The 13,873-nt window shown below is 40.3% G+C and overlaps 1 protein-coding gene across 2 annotated transcripts in view; it reads left to right on the top strand.

The window, feature by feature from the left end:
• dop1b (DOP1 leucine zipper like protein B) overlaps positions 1 to 12,156 on the top strand; it is a 34,581-nt gene extending 22,425 nt beyond the window's left edge. For both annotated transcript variants that reach the window (XM_072686374.1, XM_072686376.1), the window contains exons 24-40: positions 110 to 280; positions 464 to 589; positions 680 to 814; positions 2,308 to 2,366; positions 2,547 to 2,651; positions 4,978 to 5,044; positions 5,174 to 5,327; positions 5,928 to 6,010; positions 6,099 to 6,208; positions 6,440 to 6,589; positions 6,841 to 6,902; positions 7,030 to 7,158; positions 7,829 to 7,965; positions 8,194 to 8,249; positions 8,922 to 9,056; positions 9,167 to 9,299; positions 10,424 to 12,156. In XM_072686374.1, coding sequence (XP_072542475.1) covers positions 110 to 280; positions 464 to 589; positions 680 to 814; positions 2,308 to 2,366; positions 2,547 to 2,651; positions 4,978 to 5,044; positions 5,174 to 5,327; positions 5,928 to 6,010; positions 6,099 to 6,208; positions 6,440 to 6,589; positions 6,841 to 6,902; positions 7,030 to 7,158; positions 7,829 to 7,965; positions 8,194 to 8,249; positions 8,922 to 9,056; positions 9,167 to 9,299; positions 10,424 to 10,666 — 2,055 coding nt within the window. In that variant the 3' untranslated portion in view covers positions 10,667 to 12,156. The remainder of the gene's footprint in view (positions 1 to 109; positions 281 to 463; positions 590 to 679; positions 815 to 2,307; positions 2,367 to 2,546; positions 2,652 to 4,977; positions 5,045 to 5,173; positions 5,328 to 5,927; positions 6,011 to 6,098; positions 6,209 to 6,439; positions 6,590 to 6,840; positions 6,903 to 7,029; positions 7,159 to 7,828; positions 7,966 to 8,193; positions 8,250 to 8,921; positions 9,057 to 9,166; positions 9,300 to 10,423) is intronic.
• Positions 12,157 to 13,873: the final 1,717 nt, after the last annotated feature.

Here is a 13,873-nt window from a genome sequence, read left to right on the forward strand (position 1 = left end):
TGTGTATCTCATATGATAAATAAAATGTTTAATATCATATTGTGTACAATATCATATCATAAGAGCAGTTGATAAATGATAAATGGTGATTTGGCCTTTCTGTTTGTAGTCTGCAGGCTGTGATGCTACAGACATGCGAAATGCCTCGAATGCCATTCTGGAGGAGTTCCCACATATGATCAGCACCGTGGCCATGCTGTGGGGTGTGGTAAAGGGTGCTGATTCAAGCCACAGCAGCAGCAGATCTTCTCCTGCCTCTGTCTATTTTAAAAGCACAAAGGCATGTGTAGTTCTCAAAGTTCACAAGTTGGAAAAATGGGTATATAGGGTATATGGGTGTGTATGTGTGTATATATATATATATATATATATATATATATATATATATATATATATATATATATATATATATATATATATATAAAGCACTGAACTAAACTGTGCTGTGTTTTATACTGTGTAGATCCTGAAGCAGAAGGTTTTGGGGTTCCTGATGCCACTGACTCAGCTGTATGGGCCGCAGGTCATGGCCTCCATGGCAGCCGTGTGGAACAGTAGACGAAGCCGAAAGAGACGCTCGAAAAACAAGGTTGAAAACAGTCTCCTGACATACCCATCTTCTTCATCCATGAAATATCCAACAGAGTAAATGTATGTGTGTATGTTTGTGTTGGGGCAGATCCTAACAGCTGCCAGTGATTCCCAGATGACCATTGTGGACTTGGTGAAGTCACTGAACACCCTTCAAACTGATACCGTTTTGCAGCTCATCAAGGAGGTGGTGAAGAAGCCCCACCAGATCAAAGCAGATCAGGTACACTCATACCCATAGGGACCTGCTGTGTGGCCTGAGCCCAGTGAAGCTTTACAATGTTCTGCATTGGGGCCAGGTTCAGACCAATATTCCACATACAGATTCATGCTCAGATTGTAAATGTAAATTAGAGAACAACCCACAGTTCATTCAAGACATTTAGCAGACACTCTTATCCAGTGCTTCACTGTTTACTCAGAAAATACCCTCAGTTAGTTTGTATAGACTAGAATCCAAAGATAACTCTAAGCTTAGATACTACTAAACACAAAAGCCAGTATGGAAACCACAATACTCAGCACTACACTTCACCCAAGTACTTTAGGAAGAGATGGGCCTTCAGTCTGGGTTTGAAGACAGTGAGCGACTCGGACTTTGTTCCACCACTTCGGTGCAGGACAGAAAAAAGCTCTTGTCTTCCGAGGATCTTAAGGAATGGCAGGTCAAGCCGAGCCGTACTTGAAGCTCAAAGGGCTCTTGGTACTGATCGTCTTTTGACTATGAGTCACGGATACTCACTCTTTCTCTGTTAGCATGGTCCTAATCCTGGTCATAGTAGTAGTATAGTCAAGCAACTGTAAAAGGAAAAGTATTTTGGTCTCTCCCCACTCATAGAGATCAGAACTTGATTCTATGTGCCTGGAAAAAAACTTTCACATTAAGGCAAAATGTGTGAATGTAAATTTAGTCAAATAAATCCATTTCTATTAATATACAGTTATGGTTTACATGATGAGATGAGATGTCTTTTAGAAAGTTTGGTAACCACAGACAAGCTTTTGGCAGAATTCTGCAGAATTTTCCATGTTGCTACTACCACCATGCTTAATAATTGGTACAGCGTTCTTTGGGTTGAATTCTCCACTTTATTCCTCTGTCTTAGTTTCATCTGACCTTAAACCTTTCTTCTAGGAGGCTTTTTCTTGGTCCAGGTGGTCAACTGCACATGTTAGTCGAGATTGAAGGTGTACTTTTTGGAGCAGGGCCTTCTTTTGGATGTCGCTGATGAAACACTGGTGTTGTATGACAGGCCTGTGCCTTTGCTGTTCTTGGTTTGTTTCTGACCATCCAAATAAATTTCCTCTTAGCTGAGGATGACTATTTGGGTCTTCTTCCAGACCTGGGCAAAGTTGCTACACCTCCCAGTAACAAGTAACTTATGTTTGAAGTGATGATATTGGAATGCAGTTGTTTAGCTTTCCCCTTATGCTGTGTGTTGGTCAGTCCAATGAGTACGTTTTGGTACTTAGCACCACTGAATTAATAATCTAAGTAGTTGTATGTATATTTTCAACCCTGTATGTATAAATTTGATGATAAATAACTTGGCACCAAATTTCTTTTAAAGATGAGTTAGACAGCTGTACATATGAGTGTGCTTTGGGCCAGGTTTCCGAATTGGTTGAATGCAGACCTCTAGCACCCACATGTATCTGTAAACACACACTGTCAGTTCACTACACAAACTAATGTTTGTTGTTCTCTCCTTCCAGCAAAAGCCAATTTTAGTGGATGTTCCCATGCTGCAGTTCTGCTATGCTTACATTCAGAGGTAAACCAACCCATTCAGCCGCGTTCATCTATCAATCTGTAAATCGGACTGTTCTAACTACTGCTAGATGCTCTACTAAGACCTTCTTAGTTAACCCCAATCAACATGATGTATATTACCGCTAGCATGCTTCTGTCCAGTAAAGCACATGTTCTGTTGTTCACTTCGCCATGTCCGTAGTCTTCCTGCTCAGGCCCTTCAGGACAACATCATGCCTCTCCTCTGTCTGCTCCGAGAGTCAGTGCAGCTCAACCTCGCCCCACCTGGACACTTCCTGCTCCTGGGGTGAGTCTTAATGTGTGTGAATTGTGGCAGGACACAGAAATCCTCAGTTTGTCAAAATGGGCTCTTCATTGTAATCGAACAGTAAAGAACTATTTGTGTCAGCAGAACCTCTACAGTATTTATCCATTTGCTAATTGAAAACTTATATAGAATGTGCTTTCACTGCTATTTCCGCTGTTTACCTGTTTGCCTTCAATACACTTGCACTGTGTGCAGAATTATTAGGCAAATGAGTATTTTGATCACATCATCCTTTTTATACATGTTGTCCTACTCCAAGCTCTATAGGCTGTGAGGTGATGTGCATCTCTGTAATGAGAAGGGGTGTGGTCTAATGACATCAACACCCTATATAAGGTGTGCTTAATTATTAGGCAACTTCCTTTCCTTTGGCAAAATGAGTCAGAAGAGAGATTTGACAGACTCTGAAAAGTCAAAAATTGTGAGATGTCTTGCAGAGGGATGCAGCAGTCTTGAAATTGCCAAACTTTTAATGCGTAATGCAAATAGCCAACAGGGCTAATAACTGCCCATGAATTGAGGAAAATCAAGCGTGAAGCTGCCAAGATGCCATTTGCCACCAGGTTTGCCATATTTCAGAGCTGCAACATTACTGGAGTATCAAAAAGCACAAGGTGTGCGATACTCAGGGACATGGCCAAGGTAAGGAAGGCTGAAAAACAACCACCTTTGAACAAGAAACATAAGATAAAACATCAAGACTGGGCCAAGAAATATCTTAAGACTTTTTCAGGTTTTATGGACTGATAAAATGCGAGTGACTCTTGATGGGCCCGAGGCTGGATCAGTAAAGGGCAGAGAGCTCCACTCCGACTCAGACGCCAGCAAGGTGGAGGTGAGGTACTGGTATGGGCTGGTGTCATCAAAGATGAACTTGTGGGACCTTTTCAGGTTGAGGATGGAGTGAAGCTCAACTCCCAGACTTACTGCCAGTTTCTGGAAGACACCTTCTTCAAGCAGTGGTACAGAAAGAAGTTGATATCGTTCAAGAAAAATATGATTTTCATGCAGGACAATGCTCAATCACATGCATCCAAATACTCCACAGCGTGGCTGGACAGTAAGGGTCTAAAAGAAGAAAAAATGATGACATGGCCCCCTTGTTCACCTGATCTGAACCCCATAAAGAACCTGTGGTCCCTCATAAAATGTGAGATCTACAGGGAGGGAAAACAGTACACCTCTCTGAACAGTGTCTGGGAGGCTGTGGTGTCTGCTGCACGCAATGTTGATCGTAAACAGATCAAGCAACTGACAGAATCTATGGATGGAAGGCTTTTGAGTGTCATCATAGAGAAAGGTGGCTATATTGGTCACTGATTTGTTTTTGGTTTTGTTTTTGAATGTCAGAAATGTTTATTTCAAAATTTTGTGTTATATTGGTTTATCTGGTGACAATAAACAAGTGAGATGGGTATATATTTGTTTTTTATTAAGTTGCCTAATAATTCTGCACAGTAATAGTTACCTGCACAAACAGATAACCGTCCTAAGATAGCCAAATCTAAAAAGAACCCCACTCCAACTTCCAAAAATATTAAGCTTTGATATGTATGAGTCTTTTGGGTTGATTGAGAACATAGTTGTTGTTCAATAATAAAACGAATCCTCTCAAATACAACTTGCCTAATAATTCTGCACACACTGTATGAGCTGAAACATTACAAACACCTGCATGATATGCTGTTGGTTCGCCGTGTGCACTGAAACGCCTTACTTTACAAGACCATCTACAAGTCTATTGAAGGTGCCTTGTAGTATCTGGCACCAAGACCTTAACACCCCATTCAAGTTGCACCATTGGTGAACCTGGGACACCCAACACCCTGTAGCCACTTTGTGGTTTGTCCCTCTTTAGGCTCTATCAGGTCATACACAGCCTTGCCATTTTAAACAACTTCAACCAAGTCCTCTGGACATAACAATATGGCCCTTGTCAAAGTCACTCAGGTCTTAAACACTGTTACCCCCTGCAACCACAATGTTAAAACATGGAGAACCAACTGTTTAGGTACCTACCGGGTAATACATATTCCAGACCTTTACATACAGAGTTGTTACAAGAAAATTGTTATTCACATCATCTGTCATAGTGGTCATAATGTTTTGGCTCATTATTGTATGTAAAACGTCTGCTGGTGAATCCACTGGTCAGAAATTCATTGTTTATTAATGCAGCCTAATGGGACTCAATGCCTGCACTAGCCCACATTTTAAAGTACTGGTTAGGAAGTTCAGCCATTGTTCTCAGGCCTATTAAAGCAGGCACTTAATTCTTACCTGTCTCATGTTCCTCTCCACACAGAATTCTGAACGACTTTGTAAACAGACTCCCCAACATGGACAATAAAAGAGATTCTAGAGAGCTGCAGGTAATGTGCATGCAGTGAGATAGAGAGTGGGTTATTAAACACTCACATTTTGTACTACTGTAAACCATGAGCTCTGTTATTATTCTTCAGTGCTTTATGCTTGTTTCCATGGACATTTCTTGCAAACAGGAAGTGACCCAGCGTATCCTGGAGGCGGTGGGGGGTGTGGCCGGCTCCTCTCTGGAGCAGACCAGCTGGCTGAGCCGTAACCTGGAAGTGAAAGCACAGCCTCAGATCTGCCTGCAGGAGGATGAAGATGAACCTGAAGGCAACGACGCCAACGGTACGAACACACACATGCCCACACACACACATAGGGCCCCATCTTACACCTTGCGCGCCATGATGCTCACTGCTATCTTACTCCCCGCCAACAGTCTATTTTCACTTCTTCCACCTGCGTCGTTTAAATGGCAACGCTGCTTGTGAATACATCAACGCTGATGGGCTTGGTGGTCTCGACATAAGGGGTGTTCAGGTACATTTCTGGTGTATTGCGCTTGTGGCAACGGAAAACACGGGTGCTCCACTGACTGAAAACAACCTAGGCAACCGTTCATTGCTATTTAGGCAGTAAATGTCAACAGTGACATGTGCCCAACGCGCATACACCCCTGCTTTACACCACTAAAATAGCAGTCCGCCTAGGCAGACGCACCTGGCTCTTAAAGGGCATGGCTGATTGGGGGCTGGGAGCTAAATAATACCAATTCTTGCATAATATTGCTTTACTGTGTGCATCCTAATAAGGTCTGTATTTGTATCTGGTTAGAAATGTATGATCTGGTCATTCCAAATAATTGAACAGATTCATACTGGGTTATATCCCTACAGTGTAGTTAAATAATTCTTGTCTGTCTCCCTCTACCATGTTTCCTATCAGAGTCTGTTGGCCAAGGTAATGCTATGGTGTCATCGTCTGCTCCGTCTGCATTTAGCGTACAAGCACTGGCTCTGCTAGCTGAGGTAAGAGTTCAGTGCACAGTGTACAATTCACTCGAGCACAAACACACTCGCGAAACACACAAACAGCACATTTGCTTTCCTCCTTCAGGTCCTTGCCCCTCTATTGGATATGGTATATCGCAGTGATGAGAAAGAGAAAGCCGTGCCGCTCATCTCTCGCCTCATGTATTATGTCTTCCCTTACCTGAAAAACCACAGGTACCTGTTTTTCTCCGCTACATTATTGCATTTCTTCATATTGTGGTCTTGGGCTAATTGTTAATAGGCAGCTTCACTTATAATCTTCCAAGAGTGACTGGGCTGCAGTTGCAGGACAGCAACAGCCCTGATAGAAATGCAAGGAAGGCTTTAGAGCCAGACTAAATAATGCTGTTTATTATGTGTTGGTAAAGAAATTCTGGCTTGTCTCTGCCTCTTTCTCCCCGTCAGTGCCTATAACATGCCCAGTTTCAGTGCGGGGGCGCAGTTATTGAGCAGTCTCAGTGGGTATGCATACACTAAACGCGCCTGGAAGAAAGAAGTGCTGGAGCTCTTTATGGAGCCTATGTTCTTCACCATGGAGCCGTCCTGTGCCTGCCAGTATGACTCCCACTTTCCTCAGTTTTGTAGCTGTATACCTTACATTGCAGTTTCAGAGTAGCTGCTGATTTCATATTTTGTACTCTCTATTTAAAAAGCTTCAAGAATACAAGCCGGTTGATAAGCCTTCATTTTAAGAAAGATTCAGTGCTTAATTATGGATTTCATAACTTGGAGAACTATATTCAGTATTTAGATTTTAGCCTGCGTTCAGAAAAGTTATAATTTTCCATTTGTTTATTTTATCTTAGTTGGAAATCCATTATAGACCATCTGCTTACTCATGAGAAGACCATGTTCAAGGACTTGATGAGTGAGTACAATACAATATAGGCTTACTGATTGTGTGTGTGTGTGTGTGTCTCCTCAGTGCACTGTATGTACAGTATGCATGTTTCTGTTTTAGATGCTTTATAAACCATGTATATGTATATCTGCAGGTATGCAGAGCAGTTCTCTGAAGCTGTTTAACAGTGCTGAGCAGAAGCCTATGTTACTGAAGCGCCAGGCCTTCGCCATGTTCAGCGGAGAGACAGACCAGTACCACCTCTACCTTCCTCTTATACAAGGTACTTCTATGTAGATTTGCTTCCCGGAGAGCTCATTTCAGCAAGTGTGTGAACTATGAGTAATGATTCATGATTAGTTTCCCTCCCTAAGGTTCTAACCTGATTCTGGACCACTCATTTAGAACTTGCCTACCATGTTTGTGTATTTTGCATTCTCTAGATACATAGCACAACCAGTAACCCACCAAAGCTTTTTTTATTGAAAGTCTGTATTATTATAGAAAGACACTAATCATAATTGTGCCTCTGGGATTTTATTCTGTTTGACTGGTCTTCTGTTGATCTCTTAATTAGTTGGGTACTCTTGTACTTGTAGTACTATTTCTACTGGAACTATTAACTTCAGCTTTATCAGCATTTTAGCATATATTATATTAATATATATATCAGATATAATATATCATGTATTTGATATATTAATATCAAAGAATTAATCCAAAATTTTAAAAGTTCTAAAAGTTACCATTTCAAAGTGTCAGATTCACTTTTCTCTGATACAGTCTATACTTAGACATACAGGGATTTTTTTGTGTGTGCTGTGCGTGTCCCAAAGGAACCAAATTTCTTAATGAAATCTCTTCTTTCCCATTCTCTCACACACACACACACACACACACACACACACACACACACACACACACACACACACACACTCACACTCATTACCCAGAGCGCCTGACTGAGAACCTGCGGGTGGGACAAACTCCAGCAATGGCGGCCCAGATGTTCCTGATGTTCCGTGTTCTGCTGCTAAGGATTTCCCCACAGCACCTCACCTCTTTGTGGCCAATTATGGTCACTGAATTAGTGAGTGACCCTCATCCTCAATACTTTTTGATTGGTGTCAGTGTATGATGTAATGTTTTTGTTTTTTTTTCTTCTTCTGTATTTGTAATTTGACAAGCCGTGTTTTTCTTGGGGGGGGTGCTCATCTTCATTTGTTCATTTGGTTCATTTGGTTAGGTCACTCATTCTATTTTTATTGTATTCACTTAACATCACTGGTCACTGCTGAATTGTATTTTCTTTTTGTAGATTCGTATTTATGCCAGGCTTGAGAAGAATCTGCTGGAGGACAAAGAGAGTTCAAAGTGAGTGACCAGAGTGAACTGAGTGAATTTGCTGTGATTGTGCTTTGGTAACACTGGAGAGTGGCATATCAGTGCCAGACTCTGCTAAATATCAGAAAACATGGTGTTACATGAACCTTGTGACCTTGTGAAGTCAAAAGCCAGGGAAGCGAGTGGGTTTTCCGTACTTGGCTAGCCTGGATAAGGGCACTATCCAGTAAGATGTTCTCTACGCACTATGTAGACATCAGAGAACAATTTAAACTATTGACTATATTATACACATCCTACACTACAGGATAATCAGAGAAAATGATCATTTTAGATCAGCTTGACTTTAGGAGGCTATTTAAGATTCTCTGTAGGCTTGAGAAGAATCTGCTGGAGGACAAAGAAAGTTCAAAGTGAGTGACCAGAGTAAACTGAGTGAATTTCTAAGGATGAATGACCTGATTTCACTGGTTATGCTGGTTTTACTCTTGGATTGGTTGGCCTCTTAAAAAAAAAAATAAATAAAAAAATAATAATAATAATAATAATAATAATTAATTAAAAATAAATTCTTATAATAAAAAGTTGGCTGATTTCTACTTCTATTTTAACAGTGAGTTTCCACATAGTCCCACATATATTATTTGACATGATGTGGATGATAAGATTTTAACATTCAAGGATGTCTTCTTTTTCCATTAGGAATAAACGAGGTGGTCACGAGAAGAATGGCTTGCTGTCTTTTCCGCAGGCAGAGCTGGACATGTATCTATCAGCTTGCAAGTTCCTGGACACTGCGGTGTCTTTCCCCCCTGAGCACATGCCTCTCTTCCAAATGTGAGTGTGTTTTGGATGCTTGAGCTTGAGCATGGCTTTTTTAAATTTGACACAATTTTAGCATGTCTTCATTTGTTTATTTTCTGTATCTGTTTAAATGTGTGCTATAGGTATCGCTGGGCTTTTGTGCCTGAAGTAGATGTGGACAGTTATGATGGGCCGGGGACTACTCTGTTGGAAGGAGAACAGGAGTGTAAACCTCATGTGGTCAGAATCCTGGAGGGACTTCACCATCGTTATGGGGTAAACATGGAAAGCCTTTTAAACATTTTAGGCACATTAAGTACAGTGCTGATGAAATGTGTTTACAGCTCTTTATTTAACTTTATTTATTAAATTCATATTTATTTGTATTTATTCTATTCTAGTCATTTGTGTGTTTGGTTAACCATGTCCAAGCTATTCCTTAAAGGTGCTCCTTAAACACTGTTGTCTGTTTACTGACAGAAAATCCAGTTCAAAATCTCTTGACTTCTCAGTCATGTGGCAGTGGTGGCTCAGCGGTTAGAGCTACGGGCTATTGATTACCGGGTTGTGGGTTTGATACCCCGGCTCGGCAAACTGCCAGTGTTTGGCAGGGCCCTTCACCCTCTCTGCTCCCCAGGCGCCACACCAATGGCTGCCTACAGCTCCGGGCATGTGTGCTTACCTTCACTGTGTGTGTTTGACACAAATAGTGAATATGGTTGTCTTGTCTCATTTACATAAACCCAGCACACTAAAAACCCTGCTCGTCAAGTGGCTCTGGCAAGTGGTAACAAGCAATGGCCACTTTGGGAGATGTGGTGTTTTTGTTGAAGTTTGAGCTTTCTAAGACAGCCTTTGCTGTGATTGTGCATTGGTAACACTGGAGAGTGGCATATCAGTGCCAGACTCTGCTAAATATCAGAAAACACAATGTTACATGAACCAGACCTTGTGACCTTGTGAAGTCAAAAGCCAGGGAAGTGAGTGGGTTTTCGTACTTGGCTAGCCAGCTTTACCATCTCTGTAGCTAACCACATGATGCAGGACAGGATAAGGGCACTATCCAGTAAGATGTTCTCTACATACTATGTAGACATCAGAGAACAATTTAAACTATGGACTATGTAACTTAACCAGTTTAAACTGCTCGCACCCTGATGAAGTCTCGATTATACACACCCTACATCACAGGATAATCAGAGAAGATTATCATTTTAGATCAGCTTGACTTTGGGACGCTATTTAAGAGTCTCTGTGGGGTTGAATTGGCCTCAAAGTAGTGTTTAGGCATTGTCCAGTTTTAGACGTTGCAAGATAAGGTTATTTAATTTAATATATAAAGTTTTTTTGTTTTTGTTTTTTGGATATTTTTGCTCATTTTTATTGCATCTGTGTTCCAGGAGCTGAATGGAACTGTTGGGGAATCCATATTGGAGTCTGTTGAGTTCCCACTGCTCACTCTGCGTTCTCTATCATCCATCACTCAGCTGGTGCCCTTCTTTCAAACACTCTGTTGCTCCTTCAACGGCTCCGGCTGCTCCCCTCAGCCCCCAGCTGATTACCCGCCCCGCAGCCCCAGCAGAGTACTGCAGCAGTTGGAGCTCATCACTGAGGGAGAGTTTCTGGATGGTTTGGATTCATAGGAAGTTGATAGAAATCTTGTGTTCTCTTAGTTTGGTATTTTTCCCCATTTAAAAAAAAAATAACTAAACCAAACTGGTCCTGTAATGGGTTCTCTGTTTTAACACTTAATGTTTTAGTTCAGCTGTTCCTTCATTACTCGTTGAGTGTGGAGTGCAGTGAACATTATGAACGTTGTAGCATGATTGTGTTCTGAATGTCGCGCCGTGTTGTGGTGTCTGTTTACTTTTGTAAGCATGAAATTTAAGGCATAGTGAGCTCTGAGGGAATTGCGTTCCTGTTCTGTTTTGAAAAGACTGGATGTCTGCTTTTATGTGAATACTATTTCATTTCATAAAGAGTTGTAGATTTAATGATATGCACAGATGCACATGTTTTAGCCAAAATTGCCCCTAAATTCAACGAAGACAAAGTTAAAAAGTGTCACTGTCTGGTGCTCTACTTTGCACAGCACGCCATTGTTCCCGCGACGCTGGCTGTTTCCGCTATGAATGTAACTTCTGTTTTGATGCCATGGTAATTTTATGGGAACAATGTTTTTCTTTTCTAATATTCCATAACAATGGCTTCTATGTGCGGCACATTCAGCAATGCATACAATTAAAACCCAGCTATGCCTGCTATCTTCTCTCATTCCAGAATGGAAAACATATTCAATTCGATTTTGATGCCCATGTTTTTGTTAATTTTTTTTGGTTTTATATATAATCTTTTATGAATATCCTCATATGGATTGTAAATATTACCTCAGAAACAGCATTGGAAAATCCACAATGATCAGCACATGGTAAATGGCGTTCATTGAAAATGTTGATAAAAGATTGAAGATTGTGGGTGCTGCTCAAATACCGAACCATGATCATAAAATCCAGAGTTGGATCTCTGGTACACTATTTTCAGAGATGTGTTGTTGTATTCAAAAGCTCTGTATGTGTAGTTGCATTATAATAAGCAAAGTCAGTCTTTTGCAGGGGAACATCTGGTTATTTATTGCCTTTGGGAGGGCACACATTGTTAAGCACCTTTCTCTTTTGTCTAACCAAAACCTTGAGAGTTTTGTTCCACGTTCTTCATTATGTTTGTTCTCAGGGAGTGGTCATGAGAAGGAATTGTGCAGACTCTAAGGGCCTTCCCTGGCATTTCTGTATGTCAGTTACAATAATACTCCCGAACCATAAACAACGTCTTTCCTCATTGTAAATGAAGCAGTTCTGAAAGTACTCATAATGAACTGTACTCCAAGCCCCAGTTACTTTTTACTGAAAGACCATTCTTCTCTCTTTGACATATACATATTCTACACGATAGTATGCATCAAATGCGCAGCAAAAGATAATGCACCTTTTGTTTTATTACACTTAAGGGAATGTTTTTTTGTCTTTGTTTGTTTGTTTTTCTCTGTTTGTTACTGAATATTGATTTTGTTTTTGTCATTTCTCTGATGCAAAACTCCTCTGATCCTCAGTAAATATTAAACAAGTCTAATTTAAAATGTATTTTACTTTTGAGCTCTTTTGTTTTGGAGTATGTAATAAAATGTGGCTAAAAGTGGTCTAAATGCTCTAATCCTCAATGCTTCTAAAAGTATTTCTGTGCTCGAACCAGAAATTATTGTGCACACAGCGGTGCTCGAATGTTTTGGGTGTCTGTTTCAGTTAAAAAAAAAATCTTCAGATTTTCCTAAAATAGACAAGGCAAATCAAAATATTAAACTTGGTTATTTAGTTTTTGAGGGAAATGTTTTAATATTGCATATCTGTGAGTGGCTAACATATGTGAACCTTTTCTTTTCAGTATCTGGTATGATCAGTAACTGTTGATTAGTCCTGCGCATCAGCTTAGAGGAATTATTTCCAATTCCTTCATTCAAAACAGTTTCCATTCTTTGGAGGGGTCTCTACCTGAAAATGTGCTTCAGGTACTTCTACGACATTTTTGTTGGATTAAGGTCAGGACTTTGACTTGGCCATTCCAAAAACATTAACTTTATTCTTTAACCATTCATTGGTAGGCCAACGTTTGTGTGCTTAGGGTCGTTGTCTTGCTGCATGATCCACGTTCTCTTGAGATTCAGCTCAAGGCATCAGGATTGACGTGATCATTACTTTACTAACTTTGTAAAACGAACACGGATATAAATGAACCCAATTTCTGTTTATTGATCACTAAAATGAAACTGCTGGATCTCGGCACAGTGTTGTGTGGCCTCCGGGCTTTTATTCTGAAATTCGAAGTCTGTGAGACTAAAGAGGAGTTAGCAGCTCCTCCCTTCTCTATTCATCTTATACGGAAGCCAAGCTGGATTACTCGCTGATAGTTGATGACAGGTCGAGGGCACCAAGCTGGTTAGCTAAGGGAAGTCTTGCTGTTTCCTATGAGTCTATGGTATGTGTATATTGGCTGTAGGTTATTTAGAATTTAGGTTATGAAGCCTAGAATACTGGCGGTGCGAAAATCAGATTACGCGAACACATCAGTCCTTTGGATCTGACTAATTATCCGATACCCAATCCAGCTAATTTTGTTAGTATGGGGATTGATATCCGAAACATACACTTTCTATGTCTCTATTTTAGTGTAGTAAAGTTTTAGGTATCATAGCACACACATGTGCATACTATTTTACTAGTTCACCACCTTTGGGTAAAAGACCTTAATTCAAAAATAAAAATAAAAGACCAAAAGGCCTTTCAGACGGACAATGATGCTAAGCACAAAACATAAAAAAGCATAAAAAAAATACTGTTTGAGTGACTGAACAATAAGGAGGTGATTGTTCTGTGGCAAAGTCAACGTCTAGATCACAATCCAACCTGAGCACCAGAAGAATGAGTGAAAACCACTCGTGAATAGTTGGTCGCAAAGCTGGTGCAGATTATAAATAGTTATCTAATATAAATAAAGTGTTTTGACATTTTGACAATTTACTTTGTGAGCATATCAGTGACCAATACAAAACTGTCTGCAACAACCTGTATGCCATTTACAATCTGACATCTTTTAAGGAGTTTGAGTACTTTTGCAAGACACTGTATTATTAACACAAAGTACACAAAGTACAGTGGTATGAAAAAGATCATTTTGATAATTTGCCTTTATAAATCATTGGCTGTTCGTATCAGCAATTTCAGTTAAATACATCATAAAGCAGATGAAAACTGATATTTGAGAAGAGAATTTAAATTTATAGGATTTACAGAAAGTGTGCA

This window comes from Salminus brasiliensis, chromosome 8 (genome assembly GCF_030463535.1).
Source record: "Salminus brasiliensis chromosome 8, fSalBra1.hap2, whole genome shotgun sequence".
NCBI lineage: Eukaryota > Metazoa > Chordata > Actinopteri > Characiformes > Bryconidae > Salminus > Salminus brasiliensis.